The sequence below is a fragment of the Sinocyclocheilus rhinocerous genome, unplaced genomic scaffold, assembly GCF_001515625.1.
Source record: "Sinocyclocheilus rhinocerous isolate Xijiao unplaced genomic scaffold, SAMN03320098_v1.1 scaffold3418, whole genome shotgun sequence".
Lineage (NCBI taxonomy): Eukaryota > Metazoa > Chordata > Actinopteri > Cypriniformes > Cyprinidae > Sinocyclocheilus > Sinocyclocheilus rhinocerous.
This window is the reverse complement of record NW_015623453.1, coordinates 83,499-103,945: the sequence shown is the minus strand read 5'-3', so window position 1 is coordinate 103,945 and position 20,447 is coordinate 83,499. Positions and strand designations below refer to the sequence as shown.

The window sequence follows — 20,447 nt, the reverse complement described above, 5'->3', positions numbered from 1 at the left end:
TGTCTTGAATACCTTCACGCGATCGAAGCGGAACGAAACGCAGAGTTTGAAATGAGGAACTTCTGTAAAGCGCATGCTCTCAAAAATATCAACCAGACTCACAAGCATACTAAACCAATCAATAATGTATTATTATTATTAATAATGTCACTGGTTTAGATGTGAACGGTAGGCTATAAAATGCAGATTTTGCAGAACTTTATTTTCTGGCGTCATCCTTTGTGCGCATGCGCTCTGCATCCCTCATCACGGTGACGTCACGCAGCTTCATTCTGTCATGATGTTGTTCGGTTCCGCGGATGAGCGCAGATCAGCGTGATTACAGCGACGAGAAAGCGACAAAATCAACGAAATCCGAGATCTGTGACATCAACATTTACTATGGAGTTAAAGAAAGCCATTTCTGAAAGCGAAGCGACGATGAAAACATACGGCGCGCTGCAGGAGACAAACCGGAGCAGAGACAAAGGTGACAGTCACTTCAGATGTCCATGTTGTTATCAGATATCATTTCAGCCTCATGATCGGATATGCTTTCACTGTTATCATCAGATGTGATTTCAGTTATTATCAGGCATGATATTACAGTTGCTGCCATGCGATATTAGTCTTATTATCAGATATGATTTCATGTTATTAATTTTCAACGACTCTGATGCTCTGTCCTGTTTTTGAGGGTCACTGATGTGTTTGTTTAAGTGACCCTTTCATTTAAAAACATGCAATGTGTTTCTTCAGCTCTTTTCACACGTTTACTGCTTTATTTCATTTGTTCACTGACAATGTCCAGCTGTGGACAGAATATGATTTTTTTGGTCATTTTTATGATACAACATGGGCCATTTTATTACATTAATGCTGTGTTGTTTTTAATAGCATCCTGTGGTGAAAATGACATGTTAAATGGAGTCTTATCCTCTCAATCATAATGCAAGTGTAGAAACAGCTCCTTATCTCAGTAATTCTTCTGGCCATCAAATAATATTTCTATTAATTTATTACTAGTTTTAGTAATGATTAAGTCAAGTTTGTGCTGTCTGTCTTGGACAGTAAGCCAAATCGGTTTACGTTTATTACACCCAATAATTACACGAGCAGGTGAACTTGTGAGACATTATTTTAATAAAGTATCCGGCTCCTCTGTTGTGCTGAAGCTGATTTTGCAGCTAGCGCTTCACGTGTTTCTTCAAACATCCCACGTCTCACATTTCATCTCAAGCACTTCAGTAACTCTGTTGTTGTCTTGGTACTGTTTTTGCCACGGGATGTATGATTTACACAAGCTTCAGTCTGGATCCAGAACACCTGAGAAGAGATGATGCCAACCCCTCAGTGGACCTCAGATGATGCCAACCCTGAAACAACATATTGAACTACCACATTTTGCTATAAGTTTGATTGCATGATATAATAATTGCTGTTAATAGTGTTCATCGTCTGTTTTATTACGTCTTTAATTGATTTTTCCGTACATTTCTGCCATATGTACATTAACTGACAGTCACCACTGATAAGCTACCACTAAATATTGTAGAAACTTAATTTGCTGTAAAGTTGCTTTGCAATGATTTGTATCGTGAAAAGCGCTGTACAAATAAACTTGACTTGACTTGACTTTTAGTACTCTATTTTCGTCCATCTTATGGCACATTTTTTTCGATTTGCACTCTACAGCTGGTCCAGTGCAATGAAATTATTTAAAATGTATTCTATAGGTTGGTGCTTGTTGTTTAGCAAACTGTAAATGTCTTGAATACCTTCACGCGATCGAAGCGGAACGAAACGCAGAGTTTGAAATGAGGAACTTCTGTAAAGCGCATGCTCTCAAAAATATCAACCAGACTCACAAGCATACTAAACCAATCAATAATGTATTATTATTATTAATAATGTCACTGGTTTAGATGTGAACGGTAGGCTATAAAATGCAGATTTTGCAGAACTTTATTTTCTGGCGTCATCCTTTGTGCGCATGCGCTCTGCAGCCCTCATCACGGTGACGTCACGCAGCTTCATTCTGTCATGATGTTGTTCGGTTCCGCGGATGAGCGCAGATCAGCGTGATTACAGCGACGAGAAAGCGACAAAATCAACGAAATCCGAGATCTGTGACATCAACATTTACTATGGAGTTAAAGAAAGCCATTTCTGAAAGCGAAGCGACGATGAAAACATACGGCGCGCTGCAGGAGACAAACCGGAGCAGAGACAAAGGTGACAGTCACTTCAGATGTCCATGTTGTTATCAGATATCATTTCAGCCTCATGATCGGATATGCTTTCACTGTTATCATCAGATGTGATTTCAGTTATTATCAGGCATGATATTACAGTTGCTGCCATGCGATATTAGTCTTATTATCAGATATGATTTCATGTTATTAATTTTCAACGACTCTGATGCTCTGTCCTGTTTTTGAGGGTCACTGATGTGTTTGTTTAAGTGACCCTTTCATTTAAAAACATGCAATGTGTTTCTTCAGCTCTTTTCACACGTTTACTGCTTTATTTCATTTGTTCACTGACAATGTCCAGCTGTGGACAGAATATGATTTTTTTGGTCATTTTTATGATACAACATGGGCCATTTTATTACATTAATGCTGTGTTGTTTTTAATAGCATCCTGTGGTGAAAATGACATGTTAAATGGAGTCTTATCCTCTCAATCATAATGCAAGTGTAGAAACAGCTCCTTATCTCAGTAATTCTTCTGGCCATCAAATAATATTTCTATTAATTTATTACTAGTTTTAGTAATGATTAAGTCAAGTTTGTGCTGTCTGTCTTGGACAGTAAGCCAAATCGGTTTACGTTTATTACACCCAATAATTACACGAGCAGGTGAACTTGTGAGACATTATTTTAATAAAGTATCCGGCTCCTCTGTTGTGCTGAAGCTGATTTTGCAGCTAGCGCTTCACGTGTTTCTTCAAACATCCCACGTCTCACATTTCATCTCAAGCACTTCAGTAACTCTGTTGTTGTCTTGGTAAAAAGTACACTCACTTTTTAAGAACTTTTAAAGTTTTAGTGGCATAAATGGCAAAATAGTTCTTTATGCTGGTATTAAATCAACAGTTTTTTGGGGGAAAAAACATTTCCAACACCTGGTTATTTTAGACAATTTAGAAATCCTGTGCCTAAGGTGTCACCAGAAGTGTCCCGTCTGGTCAGCGTACTCCAGATCCACTTTCCTGCAGAGTTTAGTTCCAACCCTGATCAAACTCACCTGACTTCAGCTTTCTAGCAATCAGGAAGATCTCGAAAGTGTCCAAGATCATTTTAATGTGACTGAAAGTCCAAACTATCAGGGAACATGTAACAGAGCCACAGATGCTGAATAAACAGAAGAGTCCAGGAGAGTGAAGGAGTAAAGGAGCACAAAAGAGGCCCGTGAGCTGGAGACCAAGACAGACCTATGAGGTCTCTGGACCAGACTCTATCCTCATCCACAGAGAAGCGGATCTGCTCAGCTGAAGAGCTCGTTCCCAAGAGGAACAGCAAAGTTGAGTCTGAAGTGGGTCACTGAGTCCAGAGCAGTAAGGAGCGATAAGAGTATTGTCCGGGAAGGTTGTGTGAAAGGAGAAACTCACGAATGTGTTCCCCGAGGGAACGGTCACCCTGGCGGAGAAAGATCAGGCCTATTCCTGATAGATCATGCAAGGCCAGTTGTTCTGTAACACGGCAAGCAAAGGATGGCAGCAGGAGACATGGGATTTTTAATAAGAAGAGCAAAACCAGATCAAGGAACAGGTAACACCGGGAACCGGAACACATGCGTCTAACAACTGACCAAGAAACATATTAATACAGACAGACTAACGAGATAACACGTTACAGGGAACACAATACAGGGTTACCAAATCACTAATAAAAGTACGAAGGACTACAAATCCCAACACAGGAAACAGCAAACAAGAACTATAACATAAAAGTCCAAACAAACGGAGAACACGTAATAGTGACCTTTATATAACAAAAAAAGAAAATCAGCCTCTGAGACACAAAAGTGCCCGAAGTTGAAGAAACACCTGCTTTGTGTCTGATTTCAGCTTTTCATCATAACGCTATTTAACACAATCATTTTATTTCCACTTACCCTTACATTGACACAACTGATGTTATCATGTAAACAGTAACAATATTATTTCTACAGCATCGAGGCATACTCTCATGATATATTACATTTTCCAGTTTTGTTCCACCTCAATATTATTTTTTAACAACATTTGTACATGGATTCATACAGTTGTGACTCTGTTGAGCGCACAAAGACAGACAGATGTTTTTGTGTTACTGAATGTATTACTGAATTTTAGAATATCATATCGCTGTCTGAATGAAAGTGATTGACTGTTTTGAATTCCTAACCCTCTGTCAATGACCTCTGACCTGTTTAAGGTGGACCCTTCAATATGGCGGCCATGATTGTTTTCACTCCGAAGTGGTCTTCGGAGGGCGATATATCCCGTTTGGAACGCACCGATAGTGTTTCACAAACAGCTTTATAATAGCCACAAGAAAGATGAACTGAATAACTAAATATCTCCACCTGTGGGAACCTGAGCAGAACTGACTTCGTAAATTAAAAATCACCAAAACAATGATTCAAACACACCGAGACTCCATGAAGACACACACACACTCTCTCTCTCTCTCACACACACACACACACACACTCACACTCTCTCTTTTGCGCAGACGGGCCTGCTGCGATACACGTTCACGAACTGCATCCTGAAATCGGCGCAGACTCTCCTCTTTCTCTCGTCGGGTCTCCTCCAGAAACTCTTCTACTCACTCTCTCACACACACACTCACACAAACACAAACACACACACACTCACTCTCACACACTCACTCTCTCACACACACACACACACTCTCTCTCACACACAGACACACACACACACTCACTCACCGTCTGTTTGTACCCAAGGCCAGATGGACGTGTCCATGGCTGAAAACTCCATGTCTACAGACGAGATGGAGGCGGAAATGGCTCGGATTCAGCATCTGCGGGAGGTGCTGGTGAGACGCGAGTCTGAGCTGCGCTTCATGTGAGTAGCTGCTGCATTTACTGCATGTGTTCAGAACAAAATGCTGAGATTCTCCTCAGAAATGACAGAATCTGAGCGACTGGTTTTCTTTCATATTCTTCTCAGGATGGACGATATTCAGCTCTGCAAAGACATTATGAAGCTGAAGCAGGAGCTGAGGAAGATAGTGGCAGTGCCAGGTGACACACACATACACACACACACACACACACACACGTCTCAGATTGGATTGACGTGTGCATTTTCTAACACACAGACGCAGAGAAGACTAAGAAACATCGTCAGAGAGAAGAGAAATTAATCCAGGAGATTCATCAGCTGGTGCAGAAGAGAGATTTCCTGGTGGATGATGCCGAGGTCGAGCGTCTGAGGTCAGAGAATACAACTTTTATTGGTGACGTTTGTCATCAAATGTACTAAAGTTTCTGAGAGATTTCTCTGGTTGTCTCTGTCTCACAGGGAGCAGGAGGAAGATAAAGAGATGGCCGAGTTCCTCCGACAGAAGCTCAGCATCATACAGAGTAAGAGTTTGCACAGCCGTCTCTCACGTTCACGTGTCAGGAGTTCGCCCATATAATCGAATTGAGCAAATAATAAGCATATTTGGCATGCTGTCCTGAGGGAGGGCTCCGAGCTCAGAATATAGCCAAACCCAGAGAACTCCTCACACCCATAATATGGGATGAGAATAGTTTAAGAGTGAGGAGTTGGGGTGGAGGAGGGATGCCGGAACGGGGGGACAGACGTAAGTTGGCTGTATATACAGTGGTGGCCAAAATTATTAGAACTCTAGTATTTTCATTAGCTAAAAATGGTTTTAAGTCAGTTATTTCTATCTTTTGCTGTAGTGTGTCAGCAGAATATATCAGTTTACATTTCCAAACATTAATTTTGCCCTTAATTTTAATAATCCAGTGAGATTTTTGTCTGACAACAGCCAGTGCTCCACACAGAGATCTGATCTGATCATCATCCAGTCTGTCTGGAATGACATGAAGAAAAAGAACAAACTGAGACAGACTAAGGCTACGTCCACACAAAGCTCTCTGGGACCCGGTTTCAAAAAATATCGGTTTCACTCTCCCAAAACGCCGGATCCGTGTGGACGAAACGCCTATACGATACAAAATGTATGCTTATACAGCTAAACGCGTGTGGACGGGGCCTAAATCCAGAAGAACTGTGTCTCCAAGACGCTTCAAGAAACCTACCTGCAAAGCTACAGTACTGTTAAAAGTTTTAGGCACTTGTGTAAAAATGCTGTAAAATGAGGATGCTGTCAAAAATAATGCCATAAATTGATTTTCTTTATCAGTTAACTTCTATTAGCTAAATTAAATTTGGTGTGACCATCTTTTGCGTTTAAAGCAGCTTTTGCCCTCGGTGCACTTTAGCAGAGTTTCTCAGGGAGCTTTGCAGGTAGGTTTCTTGAAGCGTCTTGGAGACATTGCCACAGTTCTTCTGGATTTAGTCTGTCTCAGTTTGTTCTGTTCCGTATCGAAAGGTAACTCTCGTTGCGTCGTCTTGACAACTTATGTGGGAAACTCCTGTTTACTCTGTTACTGAAGCCTGATTTGTTAACGTTTGTGTAGCTGCAAAAACCAATGGCGCTCGAGCCCGCCAGAAGGGGCAGAGCCGACTGCTATATAAGTTGGCCCAGAGCGCCATCTCAGAATCTTCTCCTTCAGCGACGAGACCATCTCTTCGCTGACTCCGCAACAAAGCCGAAGAAGCCGAAGCAAGCTCAACTTGCTCTACACTCCCCACCGTTGAAGAAGCCACCGGCAGCGGAAGAAGATCTTTCCCCTGCGGCCATCCGGCGCAGGAAAAAAAGAGCTAATTTCTGAGCAAATTTCAGCGGTGTTGTTGCAAATGACGCTTCGAGTGTGGCTCGAGAAGTGGACGGTCACAGCGAGTGCGTTGCCTGTCTGGGAATTGCCCATACAGAGGCTGCGCTCGCCGAGGCTTCATGTTCTCATTGTGAGAACATGAGTCTCGCTCATCTTTGTCCTCCCCGCTCCGTTCTCCCGACTCTCCCGACTAAGCAGCCTGCAAAGACGGCGCAGCCTCAGCTCGCGCATAAGCCAGAGCCTGGGCTTCAACAGCGCCCCCAGACAGCCAGGAAGTACCCTCACGTAGTGCTGGACCCAGAGACTCAGAAGCCGTCCTGATCTGCGTGTCATGCAGACTTTGGTGCAGGACAATGAAGCACATATTCTCCAAGCCGAAGTGCAAACAGTGCTTGCAAAGGATAACGTGGAAACGGTCCCTTTACCAAACAGCAAGCCAGGCTTTAACAGCTGATACTTCCTAATTCCCAAGAAAGACGGCAGGCTCAGACCAATTCTCGATCTCAGACATCTGAATTGGGCCTTCATGCGACAGCCTTTCAGAATGCTAACTTTGAAACAGATCTTCGCACAAAATGCCCGAGGACTGGTTTCTGTCTGTGGATCTGAAAGATGCTTACTTTCACATCCAAATAGCGCCCTGTCACAGATCGTTCTTGAGATTCGCTTTTGAGGGAGTGGCCTATCAGTAGATGGTCCTTCCGTTTGGACTGTCCCTGGCCCCTCGCACTTTTACGAAGTGCATAGACATGGCTCTTTCCCGTCTGAGACAGATGGGAATTTGCATTTTGAACTACCTCGACGACTGGCTAGTGCTGGCTGAATCAGAACGGCAACTTGTCGCTCACAGGTCGTTGTTGCTCAACCACCTAGAGTGTCTTGGGCTTAAAATCAATTCAGCCAAGAGTTTTCTGACTCCCAGACAGCGTTTCTGGCTGTTTGTCTGGCCCTGAAAACCTTCCTGCCAGCCTTAAAGGGACACCATGTCTTGGTCCGCTCGGACAACATGACAGTGGTGGCCTATATCAACCACTAAGCCAGCCTCAGGTCACGTCCCCTTCACAGGATGACTCGACGTCTCCTGCTTTGGGCACAGAGAGAACTCCTCTCACTACGAGCGGTTCATGTGCCAGGCAGACTGAACCAGGGAGCAGATATGTTGTCCAGGGACAATGTAGCTCCAGGGGAATGGAGACTACATCCCCAGATGTTTCAGATGATTTGGTCAGTTTTCGGCAAGGCAGAGGTCGACCTATCGCTATCACTGCCCAACCTATTTCTCAAGACAGCGTGATGCTCTTTCCCACGATTGGCCCAAACACCTATCTGTATGCCTTCTCCGCAATCGCCCTGCTACCCCAGGTTATCAGGCGAGTCAGGGAAACGAAATGCTCTTTCCTCCTCGTGGACCCCCAAACCAAGTCTGTTTCCCAGAGATGATCCAGCTGATGCCTGCAGCACCGTGGTCAATACCACTGAGGAGAGACCTTCTCTCGCAAGCACAGGGCAAGATTTGGCATCCCCAGCCGGAACTGTGGAGCCTTCATGCCTGGCCACTCGACGGGAGTCAGGTCAACTCCCAGCGAGAGTCACTAATACCTTTCTAGAGGCTAGAGCTCCATCTACAAGGCGTCTCTACACCCTCAAGTGGTCAGTCTTCAGTGACTGGTGTTCAGCAAGTAACCAGGATCCGATTTCATGTGACGTGTCCCACATGCTAACCTTTTTGCAAGAGCTGTTGGATAAGGGGTGCACCCCTTCCACACTCAAAGTCAAATGTGGCAGCCATCACGGCAAACCATTCCCCCGAGGCTGGCCGGACAATTGGCAGAAACGACCTGGTCGTTAAGTTCCTCAGAGGTGCTCGGCGGTTGAATCCTCCTCACCTAAGGACTGTGCCAGCATGGGACTTATCTGTAGTCAAGAGGGCCTCCCTCCGAGCCACTTCAAACAGTCGGCTTAAGGGTCATGATGCTCAAAACCGCTCTGCTCTTGGCCCTAGCATCGGTCAAGCGAGTAGGTGACTTGCAAGCCCTGTCTGTCAGCGCTTCCAGCTTCAGCTGGCTTGCAATGCCCTATAGGTGTGAGGGCCTATTCCACCAGAGGAATGGCCTCCTCCTAGGCCTTGTCCAGTGGAATTTCTATTGGGGAGATTTGTGCGGCTGCCGGCTGGTCGTTGCTGTCTACCTTCATTAGATTAGATTAAGGTTTGGAAATGTAAACTGATATTTCCTAATGACACACTACAGCAAAAGATAGAAATAACTGACTTAAAACCAATTTTAGCTGGTGAAAATACTAGTGTTCTAATAATTTTGGCCACCACTGTATACGTATTGTGCTAGTTAAGAGGATTAACTAAACAAGCTCCACCTGTGACGAACTGGTTGATTATCTGATCGTGCTCCTCCAGAACCTTGTTAATAAAACATAATTTAGTATTGCATTGTGGGAGAGATCTGTGACGTTTCTGTCGACCCATGCTCGCTCATGACACGACAGGCGGCGCACGCAGCGTCACGCTGGGCTGTTGCTGGGTAACAAGCATGAAGTGCACACAGTAAACACTGAATAAAGTGTTGAAACAAAACAAATTTGAGCTCAGACGAAAAACATCCTGGTGACGGCAGCGATCACGACTCTAACCGGGGGTTAAATTGGGATTTGTTATCAGAATCAGAATCAGAAGAGCTTTATTACCAAGTATGTTTACACACACAAGGAATTTGACTTGACGACAGGAGCTTCCAGCAGAAGAAAGTGCAGACATACATACATTATGTGGGGGGTTCTGTGGTTTCAGGGGTGCACATGTAAAGCCCACAAAATCTTATATCAAATGTAAAATATTAAGAGAGCCCTCTGCTAAGAACACTAAAACACTGATCAAAATCATTCTAGATGATGGCAGTGTGCAAAGCTACATTTGATAACAATGAAATCAGTGTTTTACGTTTTCAGGTCTAACAGTGATATTCAGGTACAGAAATACTACAGAATTGAAGAAATCAAATGTAAAACAACACTGGATAGTCTTCACTGTATAAATAAATACAGATAAAACCTTACAATTAAAGTTATTCAGTTAGTCAGTCGAGAGCAGTGAGTGATTTTCTGTCTTTTGTGGTTTAACATTAATGACACAGACAGCAATCAGTTTATCAAACTGCCATCTCTTTAAGACCGACTTCACAGATCTACTTATTATTTTTTGTCATGTGACACACAGCAGTAGGCTTATGTTTTACTTAATTTTCCCTTTTTTTATTCGAAATATTCCCAAACGTGTTAACTATATGATGAAATATCTCGATTCTCAAATATGTGTCAGTACATGCACTTTTATAGATTATGTTAGTTGATCTATAATGGGCGATGGGCAAAGCAGACTAATGTTAGTGTAATCTATTAACAAAGCATAAAAACCCATCTTTTTACTTAAGTACCAGATATGAGTGTCATGCCTTAAAATATTTTTACTACGACTGAGTATTCAATGTGAATTTAATAAAAACATTGTAAGTTACTTACTATAACACTTTCATTGTACAGAAGGACGGCAAGAACATTTACATTATTAAAGAACATTATCATTTCATTATCAAGACTTCAAGTCTCAAAAACTCCCATTATAATCACTGAATCTGTTTACACTGTGAAATGAATATCTTACATTCGTAAGCACATCTGCACTTTGTTGTTTGTGATGAGAGAATTCATCAGAGCGCACACAGAACAAAGCACGGTGTTTCAGCCATGGCTCATCTGAACGCCTCTGATTGCTCATTGCATTCATAAGCTCAACAGAATCGTGTCTCTCACTCAGCGCCAACCAAAGCATGAACAGATTTTTTTTGAGAGGTCAGTGGCAAATGGGTGAAAGTTGAGATGATTTTGTTACAACGCAGCGGCGGGATGAAGCACGTGAGTCGTGTGACGTTTGCTGATCCGCTCGGTTTCTCTCCGCAGGAGCTCCGAAGCCCAGAACGACTGAACCTCCAGCCAACAAACCCTCCATCAGCAAGAGCAGCGCGGCCCTCATTAAGGACTGCTGCGGAGCCACTCAGTGCGTCATCATGTGAAGATCACGAGATTCCCCAAAGCAAATCATACCTGAATTTGATGAATATAAGTTTGTTGACTGAGCATTAGAAAGACGTTCAGCTCCTCTGTGATTCTGCAGCATGTCAGTGACTCCAGCGGGCCGCTCAGGAGCCCGAAACATCCACACAAAACACAAAACCCAGCTCAGAGAGAAGTATTCGTTTCTTCTTCACCCTAATGATAAGAGTCACGAAGAATGGTTCACAAGCACAAGAGAATCACCGTCAAACAGAAACCTTAAATTACACTGATATGAGTTTTTAAAAACACATGCATCTTAATCCAGTGTGTATTACAGATTCATCTGACAGTTTACAGATACTTCATCTTAGACATTAGAAAACATATTCCCCATGAAGTGATTCTGACATTTGGGGGTTTTGTTCCCCTGTTTCTTTAAATAGGAACATGTTCATGAATACAGAAGTGGATCAACACAACCACGAACAGTTATAAATGTGCATAAACATGAAAACTATGTTTGAAGTTTTAGTATTTCTTTGCCTTTTGAAATGTGGTGGTATTTAAACAGGCCTGATAATCAGAAATAATTAGACAAACTGAATCTAATGAAGCAGGACATCAGCTCGTGAATATTCTGCAAATAAAGTATCTTCCTGCAGTCTGTCTCTCCTTTATTCAGTTTTGAAAACTGCTGTTCTGATATTCAAGCTTTGTTCACAGCGATTCGTTTTCCAGCACAGATGCATCACTTATACAGCGCTGTGGAAAGGGGTTTGATTTTCTGTATCTCACAGCTCATCAAAGTGCGTTGTTAGGTTTGTTCTGAAGGCTGGAATGCACCAAACCCCTTTTGCTCAGATTCCCTCCCATCTGCAGTCTGGACACTAAAAGTCAGAGCCAGTCTGCAGGTTTTGGGCAGTCAGAGCTGACCGAGAAAATCACGTAGTGCATGATTGACAGAGACTCCATACTGCAGATCGATGTTAGACACGCTTGATATTTGGAGCCGATTCTAGAATACATTGTTTTCATTTTAACACATCTCTTTTTTTGTGAAAGCCTGTTTAGCGTATGATGCACAGCTCTCGTCTGTAAACATTCATAAGGTCAGAAAGAGTGTGTTGTCTAGTGCTTTAATATCGGTTCATAAGTTGTGTAATGTATTCCAGCCGTGAGTTTTACACTCTTGAGATGCAGCGTATTGCAAGTGTGATACAGCACACAAACAAACCACGGAAATGTTCAAGCCTCTGCAGCAGTGCTTCACCTCTCTTGGGAACAGAGATGAGCGTGTCACCGTCCTGCTGAGAGACTGTGATCATCGTGTTCAGAATCTCAGCCAGCAGGTCCATCAGATCACACATCCCATAATCCACCACCTGCCAGTTCCTGGAGAAACACCTGACACACACACACACACACACACAGATCAGGATGAAGCAGCAATGCCTCACGCTTCAGCAGCACAGAGAGACGCCGTACTGAGATGCTCACCAGTGATACGCCTGCATGAAGTCCCCGATCACCACCTGTTTACTGGCCTGAAACTTCAGCAACTTCAGCAGGTCTTGAGTGAAGCGTTTGATCTGAGCGCGATGGGTCAGCGTCAACAAACGCTTGGGAGCCTAGACCCAGGATCTGTGCGCACACACACACATATATTCATATTTTAAAGTGGCTGAGGAATCACAGAGAATGTCAAACAGATGTTAAAACTGCGAACTGAATGAAAAGCTGTGCTTGTGTTCAGACCTGCAGCACGTGAGGAACGGCCTCCAGCAGTTCCAGCAGTTTGGAGAATCCGTAGTCGGACACACGGCACTGCTTGGCAAAATGGTGGTGATACGCTGGAATGAACTTTGTGATGGGCACCAAACAGGACGGCTGGTTCTTCATCAGATCCACCATCTCTCGGCTGAACTGGATCAGCTGTGGGTTCCCAACCGGACTCTTACTGCGCTGCAGCCACGGATCTGACAAACACACATGGGCTTTTTCACTTACGCAGTGGTGATGGCGAGAGAACACACGCACACACACACACCTGCGTTGGGCGGCGGGGGTTTGTTGTGAATCCACTTGATGATCTTGAAGCCTTTCTGGGCCGTTACGATAGTGACTCCAGGGATGCAGGTGATGAGGTGCTTTAACGGGACGCTTCCCTCCAGCTTCCCCTCCTCTGCAACAGCTAGAGGACTGAACTCTGCTGCATTGCATTCTGGGAAACTATACAGAGATTAAACGTTCACATGTGCAAGAGATTAACAGACCAATCAGCTTGATTGCACAGACACTACTGGAAGAGAACTGAACTGAGCTGATGATGACATCACTGTTTTCTCCAGAGCTGCTTTATAGGTGAACTTTTACTTGGTTATTGAACTGAACTAGCAATGAAATGACTTTAACCCTTTCACATGTGACAGCGACCATTATTTTACAATGTATCGCCTGTTTCCATGGCGACATGTCACGTGACAACGCAGCCACGATAGATGTGCATGAGTGATGTAACGCTTTCATTTCTCCCTTTTTATTCAAAATATTCACAAACATGTTAGCTATATGATGAAATATCTGATATTCCAATTCTCCAATATGTGCAAGTAAATGTAGTGGGTAGTTTAAACATCTTTGCAATGACCGTGCTGCCATGTTAATTCATGTTGAGCTGTAGGATTTACAACACATACTCATGCTCTGCTCTTCAAAGACATTAAAAGCAAGTTTCTGGTGAACTGGGAATAGAATACAGCAAACGTTGTTAGTGACACAATGTATATATGACATCGATAAAACATATTTTCAAATTATATTTGTAAGGATCATTATTGCAGCTTCCATAGACATCAGTGTGTATTATTTTATAAACTGTAAGTGTATTTTTTGCTAGTACATATGTATTTAAATGCCTAAAACCTAAAATAATCATTATATGGTTGAAAACACTGAACAGTTGTGATATGAGAAGCGCTTAGCCCCAGCCAAAACACAAAAGTAGATTAAGCAGTTGATCACGTGAGGTGTGATACGCATCACCATAAACACATTTCATTACACCAAATACACCAAATAATGTTCTTTTTAGCAGCATCATATGACCCCTTTAACTGAAAAACTGACTGTTTACTATTGTCCTGCTTTTAGAGCTGCTCTACAGAAGAACTGGATTGCTTGCATCATTCAAACACTGTTTTCCTGTTTAAAGGGTTAGTTCATCCAAAAATAAAAATTAGCCCTTGTTTTACTCACCCTCAAGGCATCCTAGGTGTATATGACTTTCTTCTTTCAGACAAATCCAATTGGAGTTATATGAACAATTATCCTTGCTTTTCCAAGCTTTATAATAGCATGGGTGGGTGTTTTTGTTTAACAGTCCAAAAGTAGTCAAATAAAGTGCATGCATCCATATTAAAACGCGCATCACACGGCTCCAGGGGGTGAATAAAGGCCTCCTGCAGCGAATCCATGCTTTTTGTAAGAAAAATATAAATTTTTGAGCTGAACGATTAATTGCATTTGCGATGATATCACGATATGAAAAAAACGCGATTTTTGAGGCTGCGATTACACTCGGTCACGTGACACACGAGAGTAAAGAGGTGTGTTTGATGTGAAGATCGATCGGTGTATGACATCAAAGTACGGCGAGAGAAAGCATAAGGAGACGTCCGCGCTCTTACAGCTCTCGCAGTGCTTTGATGACACACACCCATCGGTCTAAGCAGCGCTGCTTCAAGTCGAGCGCATCTAGTCTTCAGAGGAAGCATCAAGTGTGCACACTACAGTGTTGCCAAGTCCACGGTATGGGGAACCCCTCCAAAAAAACGTGTATTTTACCTCCAGGAAAATGCTTTTTACCGGTGGACCCCCCTCGAAACGCCATTGGGCTAGTTTTGTTGTGAAAACCTGGCATCCCTGGCACGCTACACGCGGAAATGTTTGAAAGCAATGAACGTACTTCAAAACAGCACATGGAAATTACTCAAGCAGTAACAGTGTTACGGTGCATTTCATTACTGAAGACTTCAACCTTAAGATAATATATATAATAAGGTAATATATATATTCTTATTTAAAGTCTGTCTAAAGTTAATAGAGTGTTACAAGTGCAGTCCACATGTTTACATGTTTATTAGTGACTTTGAATGACCTAAAGTAGTGTGGAAAAGCAACAGATTTGTTTTTATATTTCTGCAATCTACTTTAGTTTGTGTGATTTGTTACTGACTTTCATGTTAATGTTTACACCAGGCTTATTCCTCAGTGCTTTATGTTGTGATAATTATTACAAAAGCAACAGATTTGTTTTTATATTTCTGCAATCTACTTTAGTTTGTGTGATTTGTTACTGACTTTCATATTAATGTTTACACCAGGCTTATTTAAACATAATTATCATGCTTACAATGTTGGAAGTTCAACAAATCAGTCAATATACTGTGATTGTAGTTGTTAAATAAAAATGTAATTCATATAAATTCATGCATCACAAATTCATCGTAACATATAGGCCTGGCCTACAGAAAAGAACATTTATGCTTAATCTATCTAATATTGTGTTGGTCATACGATACAATGATTTATAGCTTGTCTTTGTTGAATAATACAGAACATAAAGAGCTTTAAAAAATATTTGCATATTAAATCGCAATATTGGTAAAAAATAATAATAATTGCAATTAGATTTTCCAAAATCGTTCAGCCCTACCCAGAACCGTGCCATGCGCGTTTTAATATGGATGGATGCGCTTTATTTGACTACTTTCGGACTATTGAACAAAAAACACCCACCCATACTATTATAAAGCTTTGAAGAGCTTGAAGAGGATAATTTTTAATATTACTCCGATTGGATTCATCTGAAAGAAGAAAGTCATACACCTAGGATGCCTTGAGGGTGAGTAAAACATGGACTTTCATTTTCGGGTGAATTAACCCTTTAACACTATAAAGCTGCTTTGAGACAATATGTACTGTATAAAGTGCTGTAGAAATAAAGGTGACTTCAATGAAATGACAGCACGTGTGTGAGTGAGAGTGAGTGTGTGTGTGAGTGCGTGTGTGTGAGTGCGTGTGTGAGAGTGCGTGTGAGAGTGTGTGTGTGAGTGCGTGTGTGAGAGTGCGTGTGAGAGTGCGTGTGAGAGTGCGTGTGAGAGTGCGTGTGAGAGTGCGTGTGAGAGTGCGTGTGAGAGTGCGTGTGAGAGTGCGTGTGAGAGTGCGTGTGAGAGTGCGTGTGAGAGTGCGTGTGAGAGTGCGTGTGAGAGTGCGTGTGAGAGTGCGTGTGAGAGTGCGTGTGAGAGTGCGTGTGAGAGTGCGTGTGAGAGTGCGTGTGAGAGTGCGTGTGAGAGTGCGTGTGAGAGTGCGTGTGAGAGTGCGTGTGAGAGTGCGTGTGAGAGTGCGTGTGAGAGTGCGTGTGAGAGTGCGTGTGAGAGTGCGTGTGAGAGTGCGTGTGAGAGTGCGTGTGAGAGTGCGTGTGAGAGTGCGTGTGAGAGTGCGTGTGAGAGTGCGTGTGAGAGTGCGTGTGAGAGTGCGTGTGAGAGTGCGTGTGAGAGTGCGTGTGAGAGTGCGTGTGAGAGTGCGTGTGAGAGTGCGTGTGAGAGTGCGTGTGAGAGTGCGTGTGAGAGTGCGTGTGAGAGTGCGTGTGAGAGTGCGTGTGAGAGTGCGTGTGAGAGTGCGTGTGAGAGTGCGTGTGAGAGTGCGTGTGAGAGTGCGTGTGAGAGTGCGTGTGAGAGTGCGTGTGAGAGTGCGTGTGAGAGTGCGTGTGAGAGTGCGTGTGAGAGTGCGTGTGAGAGTGCGTGTGAGAGTGCGTGTGAGAGTGCGTGTGAGAGTGCGTGTGAGAGTGCGTGTGAGAGTGCGTGTGAGAGTGCGTGTGAGAGTGCGTGTGAGAGTGCGTGTGAGAGTGCGTGTGAGAGTGCGTGTGAGAGTGCGTGTGAGAGTGCGTGTGAGAGTGCGTGTGAGAGTGCGTGTGAGAGTGCGTGTGAGAGTGCGTGTGAGAGTGCGTGTGAGAGTGCGTGTGAGAGTGCGTGTGAGAGTGCGTGTGAGAGTGCGTGTGAGAGTGCGTGTGAGAGTGCGTGTGAGAGTGCGTGTGAGAGTGCGTGTGAGAGTGCGTGTGAGAGTGCGTGTGAGAGTGCGTGTGAGAGTGCGTGTGAGAGTGCGTGTGAGAGTGCGTGTGAGAGTGCGTGTGAGAGTGCGTGTGAGAGTGCGTGTGAGAGTGCGTGTGAGAGTGCGTGTGAGAGTGCGTGTGAGAGTGCGTGTGAGAGTGCGTGTGAGAGTGCGTGTGAGAGTGCGTGTGAGAGTGCGTGTGAGAGTGCGTGTGAGAGTGCGTGTGAGAGTGCGTGTGAGAGTGCGTGTGAGAGTGCGTGTGAGAGTGCGTGTGAGAGTGCGTGTGAGAGTGCGTGTGAGAGTGCGTGTGAGAGTGCGTGTGAGAGTGCGTGTGAGAGTGCGTGTGAGAGTGCGTGTGAGAGTGCGTGTGAGAGTGCGTGTGAGAGTGCGTGTGAGAGTGCGTGTGAGAGTGCGTGTGAGAGTGCGTGTGAGAGTGCGTGTGAGAGTGCGTGTGAGAGTGCGTGTGAGAGTGCGTGTGAGAGTGCGTGTGAGAGTGCGTGTGAGAGTGCGTGTGAGAGTGCGTGTGAGAGTGCGTGTGAGAGTGCGTGTGAGAGTGCGTGTGAGAGTGCGTGTGAGAGTGCGTGTGAGAGTGCGTGTGAGAGTGCGTGTGAGAGTGCGTGTGAGAGTGCGTGTGAGAGTGCGTGTGAGAGTGCGTGTGAGAGTGCGTGTGAGAGTGCGTGTGAGAGTGCGTGTGAGAGTGCGTGTGAGAGTGCGTGTGAGAGTGCGTGTGAGAGTGCGTGTGAGAGTGCGTGTGAGAGTGCGTGTGAGAGTGCGTGTGAGAGTGCGTGTGAGAGTGCGTGTGAGAGTGCGTGTGAGAGTGCGTGTGAGAGTGCGTGTGAGAGTGCGTGTGAGAGTGCGTGTGAGAGTGCGTGTGAGAGTGCGTGTGAGAGTGCGTGTGAGAGTGCGTGTGAGAGTGCGTGTGAGAGTGCGTGTGAGAGTGCGTGTGAGAGTGCGTGTGAGAGTGCGTGTGAGAGTGCGTGTGAGAGTGCGTGTGAGAGTGCGTGTGAGAGTGCGTGTGAGAGTGCGTGTGAGAGTGCGTGTGAGAGTGCGTGTGAGAGTGCGTGTGAGAGTGCGTGTGAGAGTGCGTGTGAGAGTGCGTGTGAGAGTGCGTGTGAGAGTGCGTGTGAGAGTGCGTGTGAGAGTGCGTGTGAGAGTGCGTGTGAGAGTGCGTGTGAGAGTGCGTGTGAGAGTGCGTGTGAGAGTGCGTGTGAGAGTGCGTGTGAGAGTGCGTGTGAGAGTGCGTGTGAGAGTGCGTGTGAGAGTGCGTGTGAGAGTGCGTGTGAGAGTGCGTGTGAGAGTGCGTGTGAGAGTGCGTGTGAGAGTGCGTGTGAGAGTGCGTGTGAGAGTGCGTGTGAGAGTGCGTGTGAGAGTGCGTGTGAGAGTGCGTGTGAGAGTGCGTGTGAGAGTGCGTGTGAGAGTGCGTGTGAGAGTGTGTGTGTGAGTGTGTGTGTGTGAGTGACGAATAAAACGGACAATTTAATGCAGCTATGAGAAATTTTGAATGAAACGCCGCTCACCGTCTCCCGCCGGCCGCAGTGCATCCAGGCGTCTCTCTGGTTACCGGACTTCCGACTGATCAGTGCCGTAAAGCGCACGCGGATGTGGTAAAAATGAACAGTTTCCACAATAGCGGAAGTGCTTTGCAGCGCTTACTTCTAAATATGAAAACATGAAATATAGGCAAAAAGCTCACGTTCTCAATGGGGCAAGTAACTTACTGTGACCGATATGAAAATATGTCGTGTGACGCGCAAAACAAAACTCCTTCCGTTCGGCTTTAAACAACCCTTAATCACTCGCTTCATCTCACGGCACATTAGTGTTTATTAATGATCTAATGCTGCAGTCTGGAGATGACATGTTACGGAAGGCCAATAAACTCAATGTTCATGTGTGCGGCTGTAATTAGAGGTGAAGTGTTTATTAAGGATGACGACACACATATGAAGAAAACATTCATGCACATGAAGAACCCAAACAATTATAATTCAATCCTGCACACAGCTCTTATAAAAAAAGCCTTTCTGATGGCATTAAAGCCTTCCAAGCTACTGGTGGTTAAATACACACATATATAAAGTAAAAATAGAAGACCATTCAAAACAATAACAAATGTAAAGAGCTCATTTTAAAAAGTTAAAAGGTAAATCTAATATGATTCATGAGCTCGGTTTACTATATTAATCACCTGGTGCTCAGAAACCGATCACAAACAGCTGCTGAATTACAGCACATCTATACTCTGTAACGTCTTTCATGAGTTAAAGTGTTACAGTGAAACAATAACTGTTATTCTGTGTTTCGCACACGAGATTTACGGCAGCTAGTAAAACACAGCCAGCATCGAGAGACACCAGAGGTTCAGAAACGCTTCGGTGGCGTCTGCTCATGCTGGCAGTAAAACAGTTCAGTTTATATATAAAAAAAAAAAACACAGACAGTTTGAGGGAGACTCATTAAATACAAGGAATGAGAGCACACACAGTAATAATATGCTCCTGTACAATATACAGTTCTAATGAGTCACTGCACTATATATTTCTGAACAACATACAGAGTGTGAGGAGCATCAGATCAGAGCGAGGCGTGCAGAGCTAGCGCTTCAGACGGTCTACGACAACAAACACATGTAAAACGACACACAGCATTGCTGATTTCTATCAGGAAACGAAGAGGAAAGCTCGGCGATCGGCTGCCGTCTCTCAGGTGTTTGTGCTCTCTCCAGGCGCTCACGCTGGCTCGCCGCTGTGGATCCTCTGGTGCCGCTTCAGTTCTCCCGAGCGGAAGAAGTTCTTGCCGCACTGCGTGCAGTGGAAGGGCCTCTCGCCCGTGTGGATGCTCTGGTGGCCCTTGAGCCGCTCCAGCCGGGAGAAGCTCTTGTCGCACTGGTTGCAGTGGTAGGGCTTCTCTCCGGTGTGGATCCTCCGGTGCTCCTTCAGGTGTCCCGACTCGGAGAAGCTCGGGTTCGATCCACTGAAACAAGCCGTGAGACGCTCTCCGGTCTGCTGCTGCAGGTGCTGAGCTGTCAGGAGAGAACGAGACACGATTAGCCCGCTCCCGGCTCACACACGCACGTACAAAATACATAACAGACAATCATATTCATTCCCACGTTAACTATCATCGATGATGATTAAATGTTAGCTCATTTATTGTGTATAAAGTGAATAAACGCAGTGCTGGACAATAATGGGCGACATGATTTAAAGGGACAGTTCACTCAAAACTGTTAATTTTGTCATTTACGCACGTCGTTCCAAACCTGTATGAGTTTCTCTCTTACGCTGAACACAAAAGAAGATTTTTTTGAAGAACGCTGGTAATCTAAGAGTTGATGATGATCCCCATTGACTTCCTTTGTA

The 20,447-nt window shown here is 44.5% G+C and overlaps 1 protein-coding gene and 1 long non-coding RNA gene across 2 annotated transcripts; one reads left to right on the top strand and one right to left on the bottom strand.

Moving 5' to 3' along the window:
- Positions 1 to 1,996: 1,996 nt before the first annotated feature.
- Positions 1,997 to 11,762, top strand: LOC107743769 (uncharacterized protein C16orf45 homolog). The gene is made up of 6 exons (XM_016557208.1): positions 1,997 to 2,214; positions 4,942 to 5,062; positions 5,168 to 5,241; positions 5,319 to 5,433; positions 5,522 to 5,583; positions 10,882 to 11,762. The coding sequence occupies exons 1-6, from the start codon at positions 2,127 to 2,129 to the stop codon at positions 10,992 to 10,994; spliced, it is 573 nt and encodes a 190-aa protein (XP_016412694.1). The 5' UTR covers positions 1,997 to 2,126; the 3' UTR covers positions 10,995 to 11,762.
- Positions 11,763 to 12,072: 310 nt separating this feature from the next.
- Positions 12,073 to 20,050, bottom strand: LOC107743850 (uncharacterized). The gene is made up of 5 exons (XR_001640432.1): positions 18,603 to 20,050; positions 13,025 to 13,206; positions 12,733 to 12,953; positions 12,475 to 12,618; positions 12,073 to 12,381 (listed from the first exon to the last, which is right to left on the bottom strand). It is a non-coding gene; the product is annotated as an uncharacterized LOC107743850 (long non-coding RNA).
- Positions 20,051 to 20,447: the final 397 nt, after the last annotated feature.